Raw genomic sequence first — 24,521 nt, 5'->3', positions numbered from 1 at the left:
ATGATATGAACGCAATCAGTTTAACTCGAAATTATACAGATATGTTTATCACAAGTTAAATAGTCATAAACTAGAGCGGTTACCGCACCATAGCTGAACCATGTGGCTTCGGCACTATATTGTAGTATACCACTGCACCCGGGGTCACACTTTCTTGGCATTTCGAATTAGATACCCGGTACCCAAAATATAACTATTTACATGAGGAGTAGCACCCTGGTGGGGAAATTATTTTTACTATGGGCCTATTCTACATATTTTTTTATCTTTTTCATTTGACCCCACTCGGGGGTCATATCTTCTTGACATTTCAAGATATGAAAATGTTAAAGGACCCACAATATGAATATTAACCCAGGTCTATCGAGGAATACATTCTTTGCTTCTTTCTCTTTCATTTGATACCACTCAGGGTCATACCTTCTTGGCATTTCAAGATTTGATAAGGACCCAAAATATAAATATTGACTCAGGTCTTATATGAGGAGTGTGACCTCCGGTGGGGAAATTATTTTTATTACTTTGTTCTCTTTCATTTGACACCACTCGGGGCTACATACCCCCCCCCGCCGGTACTTTCTTGGCATTTTGAGATATGAAAATGACCCATATGAATATTGCCCCAGGGCTTATTATGAGTGCCACCATAGGTGGGAAAATATTTTTATTATATTCTTTTACTTCTGCTTCTTACATTAATTTGACACCACTTGGGGGTTCATACCTTCATGGCATTTAAAGATATGTCCATTTTAGACCAAAAGGTTGGTAAGTAAGTAAGTAACATACACTAGGCTGATCATCATTTCAGGGTTCAGCAAAAAGTTGATTATAATTAATGACAGTAAAATACGTATGCTATCGAATGCAACATAATTATCTTGGCATAATTCTAATGAGGGCTCACTTACTGAATATTTAGTATCTAGGCCTATATAGTCTTGTGCCCAGGGACTAGAGAGAAGCATACATGTAAATGAATTGCAATGTATTAAAATACATTACAGAAAAATAACATCATCATCATCATCATCATCATCATCATCATCATCATCATCATCATCATCATCATCATCCAACATCATCATCATCATCATCATCATCATCATCATCATCATCATCATCATCATCATCATCATCATCGTTATCATCATCGTCATAACAATAATAATACTATAACAGAACACCTTTAATTCTAAACATCTTTTCAAAATTGTCCCACATAAATGTGCAGTGAGTAGTGAGCACACACAAACCAAACCACTATGGATGAGAGTATACCAATTTACTGAGTGGGAGCTGAGATGTAGTTCCAGTGTCCATGTTTCTCTCTTTCAAGAGTTTAATTTTAATGGATTGGAAAGTTCCAAACAAGAGCTCTTAAATTATGTATTTAATTAATTATCAATTATTTCATTAATGATAACAATAATATGATTCTGCTAAGTGACAGATAAATCTAAATAATTTGATGGATATGTAGGATATAATGACAGACCACAGATTTGACAGCCCCAAATTAATTTGGAAAATGGCCAAATAAGTAAAGTCAACAAATTTGAGATCTATTTTGACATTTTTACTATAATCATTTCACATTTTACATGGATTTAATTGCACTGGACTCGGACCTGACTCGGCTTCGAGTCCGAGTCCTTTTGTGTCCGAGTCTGAGCCAAGTACGAGTCCAACGAAAAGTGGACTCGAGTCCGAGTCCTGACTCGAACGATACATCACTGCTGCCTCGATCGTACTCTTCGTGATTGGATAAAGACCCGAATCTCTCTAATATAATTTAAGCAAATTTAATAACCTGCTAGGCCTAATAGGCCTACCTATCAAGAGCCTGTTACACTCAAAAATGCAAAATCCGTTACATTTGTCCCTAGTCTCCCCTGTGGAGTTGAGTTTTGGCTCCTGGTATATGTTCAATATTTTACACACTCATAGAAATTGTTCGTATAGGCATTACTCAGTAAGTTGATGTAAGTCGTTGCGTCAACTTTCCGAGTAATGCCAACGCGTACAATTTTGAGTAACGCTGACTCGATATCATTATGTTGGTCGCACTCATTTGCACTTACTTTATTGAGTTGTTACAACTCAGAAAATGAAACTAGCCTAGGTTAGCATAATTTTCTAGAGCTATAGTATACAAAATTTTGCACTGATTACAAGAATAAATATTTGAATACTGCTAATTGTGCAGAAAATGATCCAATTACGTGAATTAAGTAACAAAGTACCAAATTGGAATAACTGAAAACAATAAGTACCAGTAACTTAATATGAACGAGTTACATCAACTTACATATGTTGTGTTACAATAACTCAACTAATTGGTTCTTTGAACCTTGTTTATTTTTCTAAGTTCCCTAAACTTGAATTCAGAAGTTGGCATTACTTAAAAAGTTGACGCAACGACTTACATCAACTTTTTAAGTAATGCCAACAAAGTTGATTAGTAGACGGAACTTTTTGAGCTTTTCAGCATTTTTAAGTTCGGATAACTAAAATGAATTTTGTTTTGGCAACTTTTACACTATTTTTGAGTTGTCCAAACTTACTCCTTTTGAATTGCGCCAACAAGGCGAACAAGTCATTTCTATGAGTACACTGTATAGACCAGGAGCCATCTTTGGGAACAGGAGCTCTTTTTAGCTCCTGGTCCACCATACTTATGATATTTTACGAAAATTTCTACATGTAATTTCCAACATCGCCCTAATTTACAGTCATAAGTGTGCCTCGAAGTTTACAAGATGGCAAGATGTGGATGGGTACATCTGGACACTGTGGACAGGGATGTGAGAGAACGGCTCAGAACTTGTTGAAGGAAAAGCCAAGTTCTTCAAAGTGGGCGTGTCATGTTGTTGGTAATTGATTGACTGTTGATTGGTGGGTTGTTTGAGGTCAAAAGGACATTGCCTCCGTTTATGACCAGACAGTGACAGTCACTGCCGAAGTTTAAAGTAAAAGTGAATCAATATTAGACTAAAAAGTTTTCACTGTAAAAAAAGTTACCTAAGAAGTGTCCGTAATAGGAACAATTATAATGATCATGAAGATGTCGACTATAAAAAGACTTAATGAAGCTTTACAATTTTTAGCCCAATTCTAATTTGGTGTAGGCCTATTTTGGTCATAAACGGGTGCTAGAAAGACTCCCATTCTGCAAAGATATTGGGCTAAAGAGTTATCAAGTTACACAAAGAGGAATTTTCAGCTTTCACCATGTTCACCTGACTCGAAGTACCAAAAAGAGGATTTATTAAACATGTTAAACCGAAGCGTTTGACACCATGGGCGGAAGTGTTTGACAATAATAGGCCTACGCATAGGCCTACTTAGCATGCTTAGTGCCGTTTACCGAGAGGAAAACTTTTTTGGTCACAAAACTATACGGAATTATCTTGAGGTGGATTCATATCATCAATGGTCGAGGTTCAATTAAAGCAAAGTTAAACACTGGTTTGACTATAGCTGTAGAAAAAGGTCTGGCCAATTATGATATAGTTTTTGTAAATGTATGACACATTTTTTTGAAACTGAATAGTTTTGATGGTGTTGTAATTGGTTCTTTGAACCTTGTTTATTTTTCTAAGTTCCCTAAACTTGAATTCAGAAGTTGGCATTAGGGACCGTTCATAAATACTTTGGTGGGGGGACTGGGCAAAGTGTGGGGGGACACAAAAAGTTTTGAGTTGCACAAAGGGGGGATGGCCAAAAAGTTTTGGTTACTAAAGGAGGGGGGTCAAAAAGTTTTAAACAAAAAATACCAAAAGAACAAGAGCATACCAATTTTTTGCGCGCTACGCGAGCATATGTACAAATAAAACCTTTTTTTGCCACGATTATGGCCCAAAATAGTGTAAAATACATTTTTGGCGCGCGTACTGGTGTCCCATTAAAGCCTTTTTGGAATCTCAAAGACTTTACACATGTATTCTACAGTCGCTATAAGAAAAGGGTGATTATGTATGTATCCCACTGATAATACCGGGTCAAAATGATGCAACCAGGATTGTCTTTGCCCCGAATTTATATTTTGCCCCTGACCAAGAAAGCTGGATACGCCCCTGATAAACAAGTCTTTAAGTATTAAAAATCTTGAGTATGTGCCCAGATGTTGCTCTGAATTTCCAATGGATAGCGACGGGGGCAGGTGGGGGCATGTGCCCTGGGCACCACTTTTAGGGGGTGCCAAATTGACCAATTGAGCCCTGAATTGACAAAGTCATTTGAAAGATCAATTTAAGACCAATATTCTTTCATTATAACCAAAATTAATTTGTGCTCCGGGCGCAATAATTATTTCAAGAATCGGGAGCGACACCTATCCTTAGCCCTGGGACTGGGTGCCACAAGCCCTAGCTACGTCACTGTCAATTTCCCTTTTTTGTGTTACTTTTATTTATTTAATTATTGGTTATAAGAATGAAACAAAAATTAGAATGCATAAATTGAAATAAAACTTCATACAAGTCACAGCGCATGTGAAAAACACCTTGAACTTTCAGGCCTATAATTGTGACTGAGTTTGCACAAATGGAGTAGCCCGCTCCCCAGACTGTTTTTAACCTCTTGGAAAGGGGGGGGGTCAAAAAAGTTTTATATATCTAAAGAGGGGGGTCAAAAAAGTTTTAGGTTCTCTGGAGGGGGGTCAAAAAGTTTTGACTCAAAATTCAAGTGCCCAGCCCCCCCACCAAAGTATTTCTGAACGGTCCCTTACTTAAAAAGTTGACGCAACGACTTACATCAACTTTTTAAGTAATGCCAACAAAGTTGATTAGTTGACGGAACTTTTGAGCTTTTTCAGCATTTTTAAGTTCGGATAACTAAAATGAATTTTGTTTTGGCAACTTTTACACTATTTTTGAGTTGTCCAAACTTACTCCTTTTGAATTGCGCCAACAAGGCGAACAAGTCATTTCTATGAGTGCACTGTATAGTCCAGGAGCCATCTTTGGGAACAGGAGCTCTTTTTAGCTCCTGGTCCACCATACTTATGACATTTTACGAAAATTTCTACATGTAATTTCCAACATCACCCTAATTTACAGTCATAAGTGTGCCTCGAAGTTTACAAGATCATCAAGATGGCAAGATGTGGATGGGTACATCTGGACACTGTGGACACCGGGTGTGGACAGGGATGTGAGAGAACGGCTCAGAACTTGTTGAAGGAAAAGCCAAGTTCTTCAAAGTGGGCGTGTCATGTTGTTGGTAATTGATTGACTGTTGATTGGTGGGTTGTTTGAGGTCAAAAGGACATTGCCTCCGTTTATGACCAGACAGTGACAGTCACTGCCGAAGTTTAAAGTAAAAATGAATCAATATTAGACTAAAAAGTTTTCCAGTTAAATGTTTGATGATTGTTCGATGAACATGTTAATTTAATTTAATGTGCTCATGATATTCAAATTGTAATCAACCACAGTCATTTTGGCCTTAGTTTTAGTAAATAGGCCTGCTGTGCAAATAGAAGTGTTTCTAAAAATAGTTCCTGTCAGATGCCGTCTGGTAATTAGAATTCCCTGCGTTTTCTTTAATGTATTTAGCACCCGATCCTTTTGGTGCCACGGCAGCCAGCGAAATATATACACATCCATGACATCATGGCGGACGAACTAGCATTTGGTACGTGTAAAATAACTATCAAAACACAGTGTTTCTGAAGTCATTTGTGCTTGACAGGATATATGACATCTAAATGCATGATTAGAGGCATATAGGTACTTTTGATGATAGGTTTTTTTGCTTTTTTACAGGCTCTATACCTTCGTACTACAGGGAAGTTTACGAGATCGTATGCCCCAATCCTGCATCACAGAAAATTGATCGGGATGTGTTCGTGAAGATCTTGATGAAATCTAGCTTGCCCAAACAGACACTGAGCGCAGTAAGTCATACATTTCATTGTATTTGTGTAGATCTAGTTGACAATTTATATACATACCATAAAACAGGCTCCGAGCGTGGAGCAATTTCATCAGGAAATCCTCTCCATCCGGCATCGAAATAAATTTAAATTCAATCAGGGTTCGATTTAGCTCGTTCACGTAGCGTTTTCGTTGTAGATTGCCTGGCGATCGGAGTGTTATCGTCAGAGCACCTTGGACTAGGTTCGATTTAGAAAATAAAATTTACATGCACAACTCGGATTTTTCCTCAAAATGGGCCGAATAACACAAAATTTTGCATGCACAGGCAAAATTCTAGATGCACAGAGCCAAAGTTACATGCATGAATCTAAATCGAACCCAGCATCCATTGCTAATGTCGAATGATCATTTCATGCGCTAGCCTAGGTACATAGCCTACAAGTACAATGTATGCCAGCCCAGGTCATGAGCATGGCCATGGATATGGACATGGTGTCAGTGAGTATCAGTCATGTTATAGCCAAAATAACAATTTCTCGATCATGAGAGGATGTACCTTCTGCGTCAGCGTACTTTCATAACATGATTTTATGAAGGTATGTTTCTTGCTTTTCCGATAATTTTTAAATTGTCTTTCGAGACAAAACCTTCCAAGCAAATACCCGTTGTTTAACCTTGTTTTTTACCCCGTAATTTTCCTCATTTATCAAAGCCCTTCCCTCCTTCCAATGTACATTATTTAACCTTGATGCAAAAGTAAAAATAATTTATAGTGCCGTCGTCGACATGCCTTATGTCGACATAATGTCGACATTGGCACGTATCCTAGTTGTAGTAACTACAAATTTCGAACGTTTGAGGACTTAGTCTCAAGTTGTAGAAGGTGCCATAGGGTATCTTCAGTGTTAATTAAATATAAATGTCCAAAAATATTAATATTGACAATAATTAACAACCTGTTTGACCTCTCCATATATATTCATACATTGCTCACCTGTGTTTTCATATCATATTTTGTGGTGAAAATTGATTACAAATGTGTAATTTGCAATCATTTTTGGAGCAACGATTTCTTCATACTGACGGCTAAGTATGCAAGTGAATGCACATTAAACACATACAAACACACTCCCGCACCTGTTGGAACTCCCAGTCGGAGCCGGGAGTTTCAATTATTGGAACTGCACGTATCCCGACATGTCGACATAAAAAAAATTATAATTTTCAAAAAATATTTTTGGCCAGAAAAGCAAGTTATAGGCCCAAAATTACTTGTTATTCAAGGTTGGAAACCAGACAAATACTGCTACTAAAAAAATGCCATTTTTTTTACAAAGTTGATAAATTTGTACATTTTGATTATTACCTTTCTATTGAACAGTCAGGGACACATTGAATTAGTATGCATTGCTAGCTGTTCAATAGAAACAAAAATGTACGGTACCACTTTATCCAACTTTGTAAAAAAAATTGGTTTTTTTTTTCAGTACGGTAACAGTATTTCTCTGGTTTCCAACCTTGAATAACAAGTCAGAATTGTGCTCAACCAAAATGTGGCAAAAATCAAATTCAAAACTTTTTAGATTTAAGGACTTGATGAGACTAAAAATTAATGAATGATTCATTAAAAGTTTTGTGTTATTGTTTATGAGCTTTCTGTGTTTAATATTTGAGTGATGTGAGTTTTTGCCATTTTTGCCGGCAAAAACCGAACCCTGCCAATTTTATCATTATTATGTATTGGATCCAATATTTTCACACACTTGGATTCATCAAAACATAATAAGAATTGGATTGCGTACTTTTCCAATCATGTTTGGTGAGCCAATATTTTGAGAAGTTAATGATGTTGTCATTGAATTTTCTATTCTATATTGTTTGGCAATAATGTCTTTTGCCAATAGTATGTTTTTAAAAGTTATAATTTTGTGTTTTTGATCGCAAAGATTGAATATTTTTATTCCCAATTTGAATTCTGAACCCTTTGCAAGGGTGCAGAATTCGGCAGAACTTTGTTGAAGATAATTTTGTAAAATGCATTCGATTCAACCGAGTCTTTAATTAGCAAGCACAATAAGGTACAATCACTCATGTACCAATTTTATACAGGTGCAAAAATGTACATACAATACATTGATGACATTTTGAAGAAATTTTTTTCAAATTTCTCATGTGACCAGCTCCGACAAAACCTGGAACAAGTTTTTGAGTTACATGTATTCACCCATTGCACAGTTCCGATATGCGAGGAGAGCCTCGATCTGGCAGTAATGCATGAATGGGAATTGAACCAGTCATATAACATTGCGTAAAGTTACGTAATACTTCCTTTCATGTCTATTGCCAGTTTGAGGCTCTCCTCGCATATGGCGGAACCGTGCAATAGGCGAATAGGCCTTTAGTTTAAAGATGACATTCCCATAAAAAAAAAGCAAATTTTGGAATTCTTAATTTCATGGTATTTGACTGTGGGACTAAATGGATTTTCATATCCTTGCGAGTACTTATTAAAAAGAGAGTTATTTATAAATAATAGTTGACCTATGATAATCCCTATTCAATCTGTGTAAGGCAGGAAACTAATTGACCCATTAATCAGAATAGCAATTTAGCAAAATATCAAGGTATCATTTTAAACAAATTATCCATATTTTGTAAAGTATTGATGCTATTTATAGTGTTGGGCGAATAAGTCGCCAATAGTTGTTAGTCACGACTATTACTTGTAGTCATTACTATGACTATTGAAAACCAAAAGTCAACTAACACAGCTATATTTTTGTGTTAAAACATCATGTTAAAAGCGCCAGATATCTGCACTAAAACCAACCAAATTTATACTTTACATAAAAAAGTGCAAAAAATCAAAAATGTCATGAAAAGTTAAAGTACAGTCCAACCTCTTTTATCCGGCCATGATGGGACCAAGCATTGTCCGGACAAGTGAACAATCCGGATAAGTGAATTACATGTAATTCTGTATTGAAAGTTCCAAGGACTGAAATTGTGACAACAAAAGATTGTGCTAATATGGGATAATAGCACTAAAAGATGGCTTTAGAGTGCTTTGTGCAATATAGATGTCATTCTAAGCATTCAGAGCATGGAATTAAGGTGTTAAATCATCAAAAACATGTTTTCCTCTGAAAATTTCACAGCCGGATAACAGAGAGATCCATATAAAAGAGGTCCGGATAAGAGAGGTTGGACTGTACTTTAATTTATCATCGGTTTGTTTACTGCACGTGTGGTTGACATTCATGACAAAATATGCAATATATACACAAGTAAAAAGCCTGCACTATCATTTAAATGCTGTGACAACTTGTTATTTCTTTATTTCCATCTTACTTGTTTCTTCATGCATTATACTAAATTTACACCAGTCTAGTCACCCGATTTTGCAGCCCAATTTTTACCACATATAGTCGTGACTATAGAATCGTGACTATAGTCGTAGTCGCCTAGTAAAAAGTGATAGTCACCCAATCACAGCTAGCTATTTATTTTTGGTATCATTTTAAAGCTTATTGTCTAGTGCTTACATTTTTATTCAAATCATGAAATGTCAAAATGTGACTTGTTGAATTTGTTCCTGGTTTGATCAGAGCGGGTCACATATGCTGGTGGGCAAGTTGTAATTTTACACAATATTTGGTAATCTGCATTTCAATAGGTGTCACAGTTTGGTGTTTGTGTATTGTGTAATTGCTCATGGGTCAAGAAAGCTACAACCATGAAGCGTCAAGCATTGCCTGTTCAAGAAGCTGAAGAAAAAAACAAACAAAACAGATGAAGGCTCAGATCAAGAAGTGGTGAAGCACGGATAACACAGTATCTGGAAGAACGGCCAGAGCTGATATACCACTACCAAAATCAGAATTGTATCCAATGAACTAAGGCTGTCAATATTAAACATTAAAATGTCTGGGAGAGCTCTGTTTTAACATTTTAAAAAATGTTTAGAAAAATTGCTAAATGTGTAAAAATAAACGTTTAAATTTGTTTGCTTAAATTTGACCAATTAAAACCCAAACTATTAGAGGTCCAAACAAGTCAACAATGGTTGATAACAAAGGCTGGAACCTTTAAGCAATTTGAAAAATTTTACTAAACAAAAGTGCACACTAAATTTCAAAAGTGCACTGCCCACACCGTATTTTCACCGAACTCTCTGTATTTTAATGGTTTGAAAATCTTAATTAATGGTGACGGTCATATCCTACTTCAATGCATGTTGAATGTCTCCATTCACTAAAACTATTAAAATACGGACAGTCCGGTAAAATACGATGTGTACTTTTGAAATTTTTGAATAATTTCAAATTGTTTTAAAAGGGTCCAGCCTTTATCATTATATTAACGATTGTTGACCTCAAATAATATTTTTTTATAAATTTTCAAAAGTGGTAATGGTGTAAAGGCTAAACGTTTCTCTTTTGTAATCAAATAAATATCCAACATGTTCATTATACATGATTGTACCTACAGTATCTCCATTCCATTTTTGCATTACAAACTCAAAACAAATGTTACAAAAAACACTTAAAATGTATTCCTGCACCTCCTGGAAAAATAACTGTGATAACATGTCCTACATGTACACTCCGTCACAAATTAATTAAGATGCCCTTGATAGTCAGCAATAATATTTTATCAACTTATACTTACCCGGATGTGTTCATGAACTTCATGTGTAACATTTTGAATTTGCAATTTAGTGATCAACGTATGAGCTAATTGGTGTTAGTGCATTTTGAAGCATAAATACTGTACTGCTTTTGCATAAAAACAATTGATTGGTTCATTAGATCTAATGAGAGGAGATTTACCAATTCCAATTCAGAACAGAATAAGCTATAAATCTGGCTAATTTGGAAACTACCAATTTGATCTGTCATAAAACAAGTTTTAAAAGTGCTTACAAATTAATTTTTTAAAATTGTATTTGCCAGGAAAAACATACAATACAAAACATAATTCATAAAAGTACAATACAATCATGATACAAATTATGTGCTTATAAATGCTCATAAATGCTCTTGGAGTTCAAAATTACATTTTTGGGTCAAGTTCCAAACCAGGAAGGATGTACTGATAGTGATACAATGTGTTTACTGATAACTCATGAAAAATAATTTTATGATATCAGTACTGTACCATAAAATGTTAGGCCATTATACAGATGCCCTACTGTAATATAGCTGTAGCCTACTCTTGTATGAGATGGCAATTATAATGGCAAAATAGTGTAATTTGTACTAAGTAAGAGGGCCATTAAATTATTACTGCACTACTGCCATGAATAATTGAATGTAAAATTGTATTGATGTCAATGGAAATGAAAAATAACCTGATTATGTAGGCATAGAGCATGTACACGTTTTATCCCATGATAACATTATGAGTTGTATGGATGATTGGCATGGGAAAGACTGATGGGGTGGGGGTGGGGAGGTGGGTCATAGATAAATTGTGTGAAGCAAACAACTAATAACCAGCAGGCAATAATTTTAACAATTTATCTTATACTTTTGTAGGAAGTAGCTTTTGAAATTAAAAGGAAAATTAAACTAGGGTGGCCACAATGCTACATTTGTAGCTATTGTGTGTACCCCTGCCTACATACACAAATGTATGGTGGAAATGTAACAGATTCTGCAGCAGTTGGAAAACTTTTGGGCATTTTGAATTCCATATAATTTGTCTCCTAATAACTTCTGTGCAAACCCGACTACCTAATTAGATGGAAAATATTCTGCTCGTAATGAAGGTGAATATAGCATTTTTGTACGGTCACGCATAAAAAAGTTACGCACAAAATAATTTTTTGTCATCAAATAAAACTATTTTCCCAAATATGTACAATTATGCTATATTCAGCTTTATAATCTAGACCCTCAGAGCAAAATCCTGTGCAAAAATCAGACAATTTGGTTGTGTGGTTTAGGAAATACAGGCCTTTGAAGGTCAAAATCGGCACATAATAGCGCCCTCAACGGTGAAAATCACACATATTTACCTTAAAAGTCCTGGCAAAAGAGTTATTTTTGTGATTTCAGCCATTTTAAAAATGTTGTAAAGAAGCAAATATAGCAATTATGACCCTGGATTTTAATATTTGCATAAATGAACATTAAATAAACAAAAACAATACATCTCATGCCTTCTTTGGCTTTATTCCCACAATTATCGCTTCGTGAATATGCAAATTTATGACAAAATCAGGATTTTCCTTAAAATGGGGTAAAAATGGCCAATTTTGTGATTCTTTAAGAAAGGCTGTATCTTCGCAACGGATTGTCCGATTTGATGATTCAAAAGGTTTTTAAAATCATTTTGCAGAAGGAGCAATCCTGACAGAAAAAGTAATTCCAGGGTTGGGTTTGGAATTTTCATGTGACCACCCTAATTAAACTTAAAGAAAAAAATAAATTCTAGATCTATTTTCGGCAAGGTGTTAGCCGGAGACCCATCCAGCTGTCTTTTGGACAGGAGGTCTCAAAGGCAGACTGGTGAAAACATCTTCAACGAGTCTTATGGATGGCACACTATTGGACAATGCGTAACCCGTCGGATAAATATCGCAGATGAGATACTTACAAAAAAAGTCATTTTTGGTAAAATTGACAACAAAAAAAGCCTCTAATTATCTTCCAAGAAGGCAATTCTGATGTATTATTGCAGGTGGTATACGTAGTACAACAGGTGCCATTTTGATATTGCAAAATATTGATAGTTAATTCCGTAATCTGCTGCGTACTCACTGGCAGATAGAATCCCAGGGCGGAACGGTCATCAGGTCTGTGGATCCTGGATAAAACTCATGATTTTCAGAGTCAGATTTTGGAGGGGAAAGGACAATAAATCACTGAACAATTCTACTTGATACATGTAGTGTGTTTATTGCCATCTGACTAATTGGGCTTGACTAAGTTGCATTAAATGCCTGCAGACTGAAAATGTAGACTTCAAATTTCAATTGAAAAGCTAGCTTTGTTTTTAAAAATGGGGAAATGTACCATTTTGTTGATCTAATAAAAATGCCACATCTTGTGAATAATCTAGCACTGAAGTTTATCATATTGGTATCATATAATCAACCAAATGGCAAAAGCAATATCGGTAAGATTATATCGGCTTGGAATATAGCTGTGTGATTTTTGACAGACAGCTAGTCAATGCTGTGTAATAATGCTTTTAGCAGTGTGCTATGACACCCTATTATCTTGTCATGAGTGGATCTTGTACTGTGATTGTATTGATGCAGCTATTTATAACTGTGTATGACAAGAACTAGCCTCACCATAGATCCCTATCTCAAATTCATTACTGGAGTGTGTATGTGTGTTTTAATGGAAGAATTTTTCAACTAATTTGCAAAGCAAAGTCATATACCTATAAATTTTTTAATTAATAAAATATAGTGAAAGTTAGGCCAAAAATACACGCTGGGCCATTTGCATGCTTTTAAAATCAGAATTGTTTTTAAATGGCAGCGAAGTGGCAGACAAACAAGAAAAAACTGGGCTAAAACACAATTTAAAAAAACGCGCCTACTACTAGTAAAAAATAGAAGAGCATGGACAATGTCACTGTCATTGCAATATGAACATCTATATTTTATTTTTCTTGTTCAAGTCACCAGCAAGTTTTTCACTAGAGTCACTGGATCATGATTCATGCTTTTGATTCATGAACCATGATCAAAATGATCACCCAGAAAGGTGTGTGATCCTGTTGTCAGGGGGTTCCGTGACCACTTTAATTACTAGCGAATATTAAACTTGTTTTAACATGTGCTCATCATGTGCCTGACGTGGGCATCCCTTTTCTATTTTGAATTAATTTAATAATAAAATACATGGAGTGCATTGAATCAGTTTCTTCCAAATAAAGAGAAAACTATCTACTGGTAGAAATAATTTAGTGTTAATGGCTTTATTAAATCAAATCATCATCAGTGGACTGTGTACTTTGTTTGTTAACTATCTTTGTATTTTACCATTCACAGTATTTTTAACTCTCTCCACATATGCAACTACAGATGACAAGTTTCTTTTTTTTTTCAAATAAAAAATTCAGAATTGTATATTTTAATGACCACATTTGAAATCAGCATGAAAAATGCATTAAAATGAGTGTCATACACAGACAAGCGGTTCACAACAAAATCCGACTAGCAAGTTCATGTACATCTAAAAAATGTATATCGTTACTTTGATTTCTCTCATTTAGTATATTGTTCCAAATCCGAACCATCATGCGATTGATCCACCACTGTTTAAACTATAATGTCTTTTAACAATTGTTTTTTTTTTATAAATATTTTATCTTGCCGGATACTCGCTGGTCGGGTATCTCCATGTCCTAGATTTTACACTGCCAGTTTGTATTACTTTATATGTATTTTGTTGTTGCTATATTTATCATTATTTGTCTTTGTTATGAAATGAGAATAAACTGGCTGATTTAATAAAATTGATATGATATTGTTTCTCTATCAATAAATTCATAAGGCGGAAAGGTATATAACATTTCAACATTTCTATTTTTTTTGTACAAAGACCAAAATAACTCTCACCCATACATGAAGTGACTCAGATGTTTAATTATTGGGATGCTTTTTGTACGTTTCATTTTCAGATCTGGGATAACGTAGACAATAAATCTGGTTACCTTACAAGAAATGGGCTGTATAAAGCATTAGCACTGTGTGCTCTGGCACAACAAGGAAAACCAGTCAATGACAAACTACTTGAAAACTATGCTGGACAAGGTAAGAACTTGACAACAGGGTTAGCATTTTAAGGGGTCCAGGACCTCTTCTTATTTTGTGCTTGGACCTCTTCAGATTAGAATGTTTTGTGTAGGAAAAGATATCTGAGCCCCTAAATTTGCTATTTTTGACCCCTTATATTTGAAGGCCAGCGCTACCCCTGCTTGACAATATATGAAGAGGTGAACAAATTGTAATCTTCACCCAGAGCAGCCAGCGCACGCATTAACGTTAAAAAAAAGTGCATCTTACTGGATTCGAACCTGGTGAAAAAAAAATAATAATAATAAGAATTTGGGATGCTTTGTCACTTATAAAAATATGAGTGCCTTGATCAGTTTTAGCAAATGAGGTGTCATTTTAAAGCGTGCAAAATGCTTTCAAAGCAGAAAGTCAAAATTGACTTCACCTGCAAAGTGCCCCCTTTTGATATGCTGCTTTTTTGATACAATTCTGTAAAGTTGTAAATCAGTACATGTAGCAAAATGTATATAAATTTAAATGCTTTGCAACATAACACATGGAAAAAGAGTATTTTCAATGAGCACAAAAGGAGAAAATGTATGTACATTTATCTACAAATCAGAAGTAAAAAAACGGCAAATCACATATGATTTTTAAGGACCTAATCTAAAGTATTTGCCATTGTTTGACAGAATTACCGAAACCATCTCTAGGAGACCTGTCAGATTTAAGGATATTGAGTGTGCAAGTAAAGAGAGAGAAATCTCCCACCCTACTAAGTTACAACTACAGAGAATTGGTGCAACTGGACTCTGTCCAAGTAGCTCTAGTCCCAGAAAAGAAAGGACTGCTGTTGAAACATGTGGAATATGAGGTGAAAAGTGAGGTGAGTCAGAGCAAATAAATAAGGAAAAAATAAGATAAAATGGAGATATTCAGTCATCTTTTTTCTCAAAATGGCAGTGTTGTATTGAGCGCTCAATATATAAACCCCCTCCCTCCCAAGCAAAACTGTATACGGTCATACATGTAGGACCTTTATATTGATGTTTTGTTTTTGACTGTTTGTTGTCCCCTGCAAAGAATTGGCGAAGGGGGCTATAGAAATGCTAGAGGTCTGTGCCAAATAGGGTTACATTGCTCATTGTGCTGGGTTAATCCAGCTGGAGCCATATTGTCTCCAGCTGGAACCATACAGTCGGTCTACTCTGAAACTACCGACGCGGATGCACACGTACCTGCAACAGAGACGCAGTAATGCCGCGGCGCAGTTGCATACGCGTGAGTTGTCACTTTGTAAAAGTTTCAAAGTGGACAAACTGTAGTGTCCAGGGTTAATGCAGCTAAGTTATAGGAAACATTGTAACATTTTAAAAATTATATTTTATTATGGCTGTTCCTTATATATTTCCATCACAGTTAGACCATAACAGGGGTGGGGGCAGGGGATTTATAGTATTCAGCAAATACTTCAGCGGTGTCCGTCTGCGATGCTATGCAGCATGACCCGCGATTGAGGTGCCGATGTGATGGTGACTTGATTCAATTAGCCAATCAGAACCACCCTTCTGTGTTTACGCCATAAACAACGCCAAATCAGCAGACCGCTGAAGAACCTTGCTGAAAACGGTATTGGTTCGCAACTACCATTTAGATATGTCATTGTGTATGGTGCAGTAGAATGTTTAAAAGATCTTTGTATCGCAGTTGACGTTTGTGCACACCATTTTCAAAGTTGTATTGCACCAGGCCAATTTAGAGTGCAAAATGCGATGCTACTGGTCAAGGTCTGATGAATTTATGTACTATTTCTTAATTGCATTTCAGTTTTATAAGACAACTGTGATGCGGCGGTATAATGATTTTGGAGCCTTATCCGATATGTTAGTGTCTAGGTTTCCCTACAGAATGGTGCCAAGATTACCACCAAAGAAAATGATAGGAGGTGAGTTTTGGTGTAATAGGAAGCTTGCATGTTTTGTAGTCAAACTAAATTGGAACTGGCAGATACTTTTAGCATCCTTTTAGCATAGCATGCAAACTAGTATTACACGACTAAGTAACCATTAGCGGTAGTCATGATTTTAGACTATGACTTAGTGATGGCAATTATTTATTGTTTTCCATCCGTGTAAATTTGGTTGAAATTGGTTTACTTAAAAGGACGTCTTCGGCAATCACAACATTATGCCTTATATGTAAGAAAAATAATTACCAAGCATGAATCATGTGAATTGATTTAAAACAAACAAAACATCCGTCTCTCAACACGCGATATTCAAAATTCCTGGGCGTTGAAATTGTCTTGTGGAATGACGTCCCAGTAATACAATGAAGGCTGAAGACAATTGAGCACAAATAATATGACGTCATTGCACTGTGTTTTTAATTAAAGCATGTGATTCGTGGTTGATTTTTCTAACAATAACATATAAGGCATAATGTTTTGATTGCCAGATACTTCCTTTAAAGTTTGTAGGCTTATTTGTGAGCATAATTTAATAATAGTATTTTGTGTATTTGGATGATTTTATACGTGTATAACTGCATGGTTCTTTTAACCGTGCCTAATTTGCTCATGCATTTTTGGCAATTGAGTTTTTAATAGTTTCAGTTTCATTTGAATTCATATCATACAATGAATTTGCAAAACATTTCCACAAAGTTGCTTAGCAACAAATACATATACCTGTATACATGTAGATATAAATCAAAACATGTACAGGTTAAGTAGAGCATTACAATGTAACAATGACGGTTACCATGGTTACGAAATGAGTGTAGACTAGAAGATGAAACAAGATTGAAATGGAGAACATTACAAAATACCCATTGAAAGGGGTTGTTTTCTTAATATTGCTACAGACAAATGCACAATTTGTAATTAATCGTGTCTTTTGGATGAGATTGGTGATAAATTTCAATAATATGTCAAATGTACTCATTTTGAAAATTATATAATGAAATTCATTATTAATTAGGCCAAAAACAATTGTTTGATTGGCGTTACAAAATATTGCCAGTTTGATTAATTGATGTTATCAGAGCTGGACATGAGATAGTTATATTTGACAGAAATTGGATTGATTGAACACTAAGGCCTAAAAAAATTTGTTTGATTGGCGTAACATTAAAAAAATGATTATTATTATATTTACACATACATTTTAAGCATTAAATTGTGTATGATAAAAGCCTTTGGAATTTGGAACTATTTTCTTTTTTTTTTTCATAATGAGTACATTTGACAAATTATTGAAATTGTTCACCAGTCTCATCCAAAAGACACGATTAATTACAAATTGTGCATTTGTCTGTAGCAATATTAAGAAAACAAGCCCTTTCAATGGGTATTTTGTGCCTTGCACATCTGTGTTTTGTGAGGTATTGCCTGAGAATTAGCTGGTAATTGGATCATGTAATCTTCAAAAATAAATTGTAACTTCTAAATATTATAGTCATCATAGGCCCATTATTTATTTATTATTTAAACCACTGTGCATCAGTTATTTGGAGAGCATTGTGGAAAATATAAAATGTTGCCTTTGTAAATGGGCAATATCACCAGTGGCATGCCTGATGGGGATGCGGGTCCCCAACAACTCAAAGAATTTAGGGTATAAAATATTGTAAAATTGCAAATTTTCTGTGCTTCATGCGAAATGAACACAATGTGTATCAACTTTCACTTCAAATAGTATGAAATTGAAAATTTTTGCACTCTCGCAGTCCTTGTTCGAGAATGCTTTGTGTACAAATCATCGGGACACCCAATGGAGCGATTTGCAACATTCGAATTTGCATCTTCCTTGGGATTTTGGATCATTGTGTCTTTATTTCTTGACAGATTTCAACAAAAGTGATCTTATAAAATTCCGCGCTAAAAGAAGCAGTCATTGGCTGCTGGCTTTAATTGCGACATATCTGTCTTTGTTTAGGGATATGTAAAGGGGGTGAAAATACTAAACCGGTATCATCTTAATTCTTGTGCTGTCTGTACTCTTGCCAAGTATTACCAGAACAAATGAGCCTAGATTTATGGCAAATATGAGCACAATAATTGAATTTGTTCTTGTTGACCTTCTCAAATAAAACACTCCTGCAGTTATTTTCCCTAACAAAGATGTAATGTCCAATCAATTTAGTTATAATTGCTTCAGGAAGAAATTATCATAAGTGTGACAGTGAAAGTGGACAACAAATGAACGCTCTATAATCGATTATTTTCGCGGGGGTTATTTTTTCGAAATTTTAACTGTTTTGAACAGTTTTGTAATGTCTTTTATTTGTGGTATGAAACAGCAAGCAACATATCAAAGCATAATGGTTGAAAATATTTAGGTGGGGTTTTAAATTTGCTGTTGTTTGTTTAGCTCGGAAAAGTGTGAAAGTTTCTCCCCACAAAAATGTCCTGTTTTCTAATGGCTAATGGATTTTGTCCTTGGAGTTTACTTAGCAATGCCTTCAACATTAGTATCAAATGTACAACCTAGCAGGAATTTTATCTTTATTATATGAAGCTATTGTGTTGGTCAGACATCTAAGCTTTTGCTCCATCTATTGCTCTCACTCCCGGATGTGGAGGGAAACTGTGCATTGGAGATGATAGGGAAATTTTGGAAATATATCCCACGGGGGAATATGAATTTCAAATGGAACACATTAGCATTTGAAACTCACTCCCTCAGGGGGAGATTCAGGCTGAATCTTTCTCAGAGGGTATATGAAAATCAAATGGAGCTACCTAATGTGCTTATTCCATTTGAAATTTATACTCCCCCTGTGGCATATATTTCCAAAATCTTCCACAGGGGTAGTGTGGATTTTAAATGGAATAGCCCATTACTGTTTTTCTTGAGCAAACTTGAGAGAATGTCAAACTGAATAATATTTATTATTTTTTTTCATAAAAAAGATTAGGCTGCTGTTTTAGATTCTGTTTAACTTAAACATTTATTACCAAAACAGCCATCTTACACTCCAGTGTCAGAGGGAGGCTGAGGAATAGCCACGGAATAGACAAGTTGTGAGAACATTCTGACCAACAGAATATTAGGGAACAACCCAAAAGTTCGATGAAGCCCTATAAATGAAAGTCCTTTCGTTAGGGAGGGAGGGGGTCAAAAAGTCCGATTACGTTTGTAAAGAAGTAGTTAAAACATCGGTCAAAGTTGATCATTTTTTAAGGATTTAATATATAATTGTAAAATTTTAGTATTTTCTGAACTACGATACTGACATTTTACAGTGGTTGCTTCAAAATGATTTCAAATAAATATAGAGTGCAGTACTCGCAAGCTGCAACTTGTAAGTTCATTTTTAAAGCATCTGTACCGCACTTTGACGGATTCTTTTTTATTTGAAAATCCAGCAAGTCCCTAATTTTTTATGAAGAAAAATATTTCAAAATAAAATAGAATTATTGTTTCTTAAATGTGATCAATATCCTAGCAATGTCGCACCCCTCCACAACCCCATCGATCATAGCGACAGCCCTGTGCCCAATGAATACGGGTTGGCATTTTCGATATTTGACACTTATGTTAGAGGGGAGGGGGAGGGGGTTAGCCTTCAAACGAAAGGACTTTCGTTTATAGGGCTTCATCAAACTTTTGGGTTGTTCCCTTATTATTTAGAATATTTATCAAGAACTGAAACTGGGTCTTCATTTACAAGGTATATTTATTTCTAATAATAAGTCATGTTTTGTTATGTATTTTTCATGGCATGCAGCTGATCGTGAATTCATAGAGGGTAGGAGAAAAGCCTTGATTCGTTTCTTGACGCTGGTCGTCCGACATCCAACGTTTCACCAAAGCGAGATAGTTAAATATTTCCTCACATATCAGGGATCTGTAAGTACATGTATGAGCATTGGGCTATTCTAGTTGAAATCCATATCCCCTATGGAAGACACATCTTAATCTCCCACACAGGGGTGTAGATTTCAAATGGAGTCACACATTCAGGTAATCCTATTTGAAATTCACACTCCTTTTGTGGTAGATTAAGGCAATCTCCTCTACAAGGGATGTATGGATTTCAATTGGAATAGTCCATTGTTGGTTTTGATTGCAGTCTGACATTTTTAAAATGGGTACAATAATATAAATGTAATAATTTTGGTTTTGTACTGAATTCTAGTACTATAATGAAAGACAAAGATAAAAACAATTTATCGCGTCTGATGTCACTGTCAATTATGATCCTTGATTGGTTAACACAGGTTAATCAGCGCGTAAAAGGAAGAACGATCTATCTGGTGCTGATCGGAGAAAAGGAATAGCACAAGGCAAAAAGCAGCTTTTCAAGGCATTGTGGACATGGTGCCTTCGGTTTAGAAAGTTTCCTACTATAAAGACCTAACTTTTGAGATGGTTTGCATGTCGAAAGGTGCAAATTAACAATAAGGCGCCCGGTTATAAATCTGCGTTCAGCAAGTCATCATCACGACACTTGTAAACAAATCGTGCTCGAATTTGATTGACAGATGACGTCAGACGCGATAAATTCTTTTTATCTGTGTCTTTAATTATTGGTATAAAATACCGTAAAACCCTGTCTACAAGCATATAGTGTGCTTCTGATGAAAGCTACATTAATTATTGAACAGTTGCCATTATGGAGTTTGAGCAAATAAATTACGGATCCAAGCATATACAAACAAGTATTATTTTAAGACCGATCAATTGTATTGGTATATTAACGCTTGCTTCGAATTAATTAAGCTTGTATAAAAAACACTATATTTGCTTGTAGACGGGGTTTTACGGTATATTTTGCACTGGTTATCACATCTTTGAATTGCTGCAAAATTGTCAAAATGAAAAACTCTGCCACTGATACGATTGGATCAATTTTATCTCATTAGGCCAAATTAAATCAAGGTTTGTCTCAAATTAGATAATATTTTATAAATGGCTGACACCATTTGCAGATTCTAAAAACTCTTTATGACATTTGCACTGACATTCAATATTTATATAATGTATATTGTGTGCCTAAAGCCGGAGTCTTCAAAGACGCAGTAACAAAATTTCGGAAAATTATATTGTGGACAAACCACAGCTGTTTGGCATGTTTTAAATGGTGAAAATAAGAACACAAATTTACTAATGTGCGCGGGACGTTTAAGACAAACATTGTATTTAACTTGCCTTATGTGTGTTATTCCTTACTTTTCAGGACATGCAACACACAATAAGGCAGCAGTTTCGAGGGCTTCCAGATGAGTTTGTGACAAGTCAACTTGCTGCTCAAGCTAAGGTATTTATTATGCATTAACTATATGACATGTTTGCCAGTCGTGTGTTACAAAATAAATAGGACTGTTGTGTATAGGAAAGTAACACACATGTGTTAATTAATTGTGATTATTAGATTATCTTAGATTATTATGTGTTCATATGTACTTCCTCTGTTAATCTTTAGCCATTTTCAACCTAATTAAGCCCATGACCTAATTAGATGTGGATAATTTGGATATGTCCTCCTGTAATTTTAAGCCAAACAAGTTATGAACATTCCGTTGATTCACCCAGTGCCGCCAACAAGGGGGGTTAAGGGAATGCGTTACCCCCGGGCCCGGGGTCCTAGGGGGCCCGTAAACATAAAGAAAGCATACCTTAATGGGCTCATAAAACCAAAGAAAATACACCTCAGGGGGCCTGTGTGATAAGGGACATCCATTTGTACGTCAACGATATGTAAGTTTGACTAATAGATCATTTTTTGACAGAATGTTTAAAGCGTTCACCTCCATAAGCGTCACAGTGTTACTTTTAAGCGTGCTATAGCAGTGTTTCAGCACATAATTATGCAGTACAAAATTTTGCCACAAATCATCACAAGCATCAACTTGGAATGGGTGTGCCATTTTGTGACAACAGTTTCTATTTCCGTTTCTGAAATGCAGCACTATCTTGTTTTTGCATGGAATTGGAATTTGTTCAGTTCTGTCCACCAAGAGGCCTCCATGGGAGATTCGCATGTAATACAATATTAAAACAGGTGATATCTTTGAATGGTTGTGGAATCAAACTATGTAGACATGTCCCTCTGACACTCTCCACTAACATGGCTGCCATTTCAATTGTTATACCATTCGATTCACCTTTTCGGTAAATCCCATAAGCCTTTGCAAGTACACCTTGAGAACTCGTCATTTGACGTCACGCCGATCTGCGCACACATCGTTTATCGAACATTGTTACTGAGCATTGCAAGTTCCCAGGTGTACTCGCAAAGGCTTATGGGATTTACCGAAAAGGTGAATTGAGTTATACATGTAAGGTGGCAGCTGGGGATAGCCGTTGCAGGTATAGCATTACCTGACTTATTTCTTGTGTTTGTTTGCAGGATCTTGTACCTATGGATACGCAGATTCAATTAGGCAATAGTAGAGAACAATTAAGGAATTTGGCTAACGGCCTCTCCCAAATGAAACAAGTAGTAGACCAAATGGCTGTCAGGTCATTGTGTGAGTATTCTGTGTGTAATCATGGTATTTATACAACATGTGTAGTAGAAAACAATGACAGAACCTGAACATGCAGCATCACCCAACTGAAGCAATAGTATAACAAAGAGTACTTGGGTCATTGCGAGTATAAAGAATGTATAATTACGTAATAATAGAGAACAATTAGGAATCTGGGCAATGGCCTTAATCAAATGAAACAAGTAGTACACCTAATGGCAATCATGTCATTATGTCGGTATTACTAACTTCAAAATAGTGCAGCTGCTAAATACGACTATTTTGCATTTTTTTGTTAAAATTATAAAAATTTTCAAAAGGTAAGCATACTACACATCAAGCTATCTTTTTCAGCTTTATAACATAATTATAGTGCCCCAAATGGCCAACAGCACCCTCTATAGCAAGGATAAAATATTTAAAATGTGAATTTAAGGGTAGACGAGGTATTGTTGGTCGAAGCAACCTAAAAATTGATTTTCCTAATATCTAGATCAATATATTATTGAAAATTAATACGTTTTGCAAAAGTTCATTCTACAAATCGTATACTTTGCAAACTTGCTTAATTTATTGTAGTTAATGAGTTATGTACGTTTTACAAAAGTGTTGTTGTTTCAGCCCTCTTTACAATGTAACTCAAGAACCGCAGCACCTATAAAAGTATATCTGTGATATTTTAATTCTTCTACATGCTCGCTATGAATTGAGCAATGCAGTTTTTGCCAAAGCTCACTACCATTCGTAAGATGCTGTGAACTACCAAATCATAACAGTTTAAAATAATTAATAACCTTAAAACCTGTTCATTGTTTTTGTCTTGTCAAATTGAAAGTAATGCATCTGAGAACTATATTTCTTTTCATATATATTCAAAAAAATTCTTATCATTTTGTGGTGGCAACTATTTTTTATCCAGTTGACCAAAATTGTTCATTTATTTTTTTTTGCAGCCAATGCAAGTGATATGCTGCTCTTTGCCAAGGAATTGAGTGGACTAAGTAATGAGAATCAGCCTGCCTCAACATGGGCCATGGGACTCAATGAAACATGGCCAAAGATTAAAGGTGGCCTCAAAGCTGTTGCTGTAGAATTTGCTGCATTGTCAGATAAATACTCAACACAGGTAAATAAAGATTAGTGCATTGCATTCTGGTAGTGACAATTTCCATTTGTTTGAAGTATATGCCAGTCTGTCTGTGTACATTTGGACATTCTTACACATTTTGCCGATTTGGTAAACTGCGTAAAATACAAGAAGAAGGGTTCTGATTGACTGTGTGACCCTGTGACCTGGTTCTATATACACAAAGTCCCTCAGCACATAAACAATAGTCCGGTATCTACGGGAAGTTAATGATGACCCCCACAGGACTCTACCAAACCAACCTTTTTAGCTTCCTTTTATGGTCCT

General features: G+C 35.5%; 1 protein-coding gene across 2 annotated transcripts in view; it reads left to right on the top strand.

Moving 5' to 3' along the window:
• The first annotated feature begins 5,570 nt into the window (after positions 1 to 5,570).
• LOC140169617 (sorting nexin-8-like) overlaps positions 5,571 to 24,521 on the top strand; it is a 34,847-nt gene continuing 15,896 nt past the window's right edge. For both annotated transcript variants that reach the window (XM_072192886.1, XM_072192896.1), the window contains exons 1-9: positions 5,571 to 5,640; positions 5,772 to 5,902; positions 14,532 to 14,664; positions 15,321 to 15,514; positions 16,456 to 16,573; positions 20,362 to 20,483; positions 21,814 to 21,894; positions 22,987 to 23,107; positions 24,061 to 24,233. In XM_072192886.1, the coding sequence (XP_072048987.1) occupies positions 5,619 to 5,640; positions 5,772 to 5,902; positions 14,532 to 14,664; positions 15,321 to 15,514; positions 16,456 to 16,573; positions 20,362 to 20,483; positions 21,814 to 21,894; positions 22,987 to 23,107; positions 24,061 to 24,233 (1,095 nt within the window). In that variant the 5' untranslated portion in view covers positions 5,571 to 5,618. The remainder of the gene's footprint in view (positions 5,641 to 5,771; positions 5,903 to 14,531; positions 14,665 to 15,320; positions 15,515 to 16,455; positions 16,574 to 20,361; positions 20,484 to 21,813; positions 21,895 to 22,986; positions 23,108 to 24,060; positions 24,234 to 24,521) is intronic.

Source organism: Amphiura filiformis, chromosome 1, assembly GCF_039555335.1.
Source record: "Amphiura filiformis chromosome 1, Afil_fr2py, whole genome shotgun sequence".
NCBI classification, from domain to species: domain Eukaryota; kingdom Metazoa; phylum Echinodermata; class Ophiuroidea; order Amphilepidida; family Amphiuridae; genus Amphiura; species Amphiura filiformis.
Note: the sequence above shows the minus strand (reverse complement) of the source record. Positions and strands in the feature narration are given on the sequence as shown.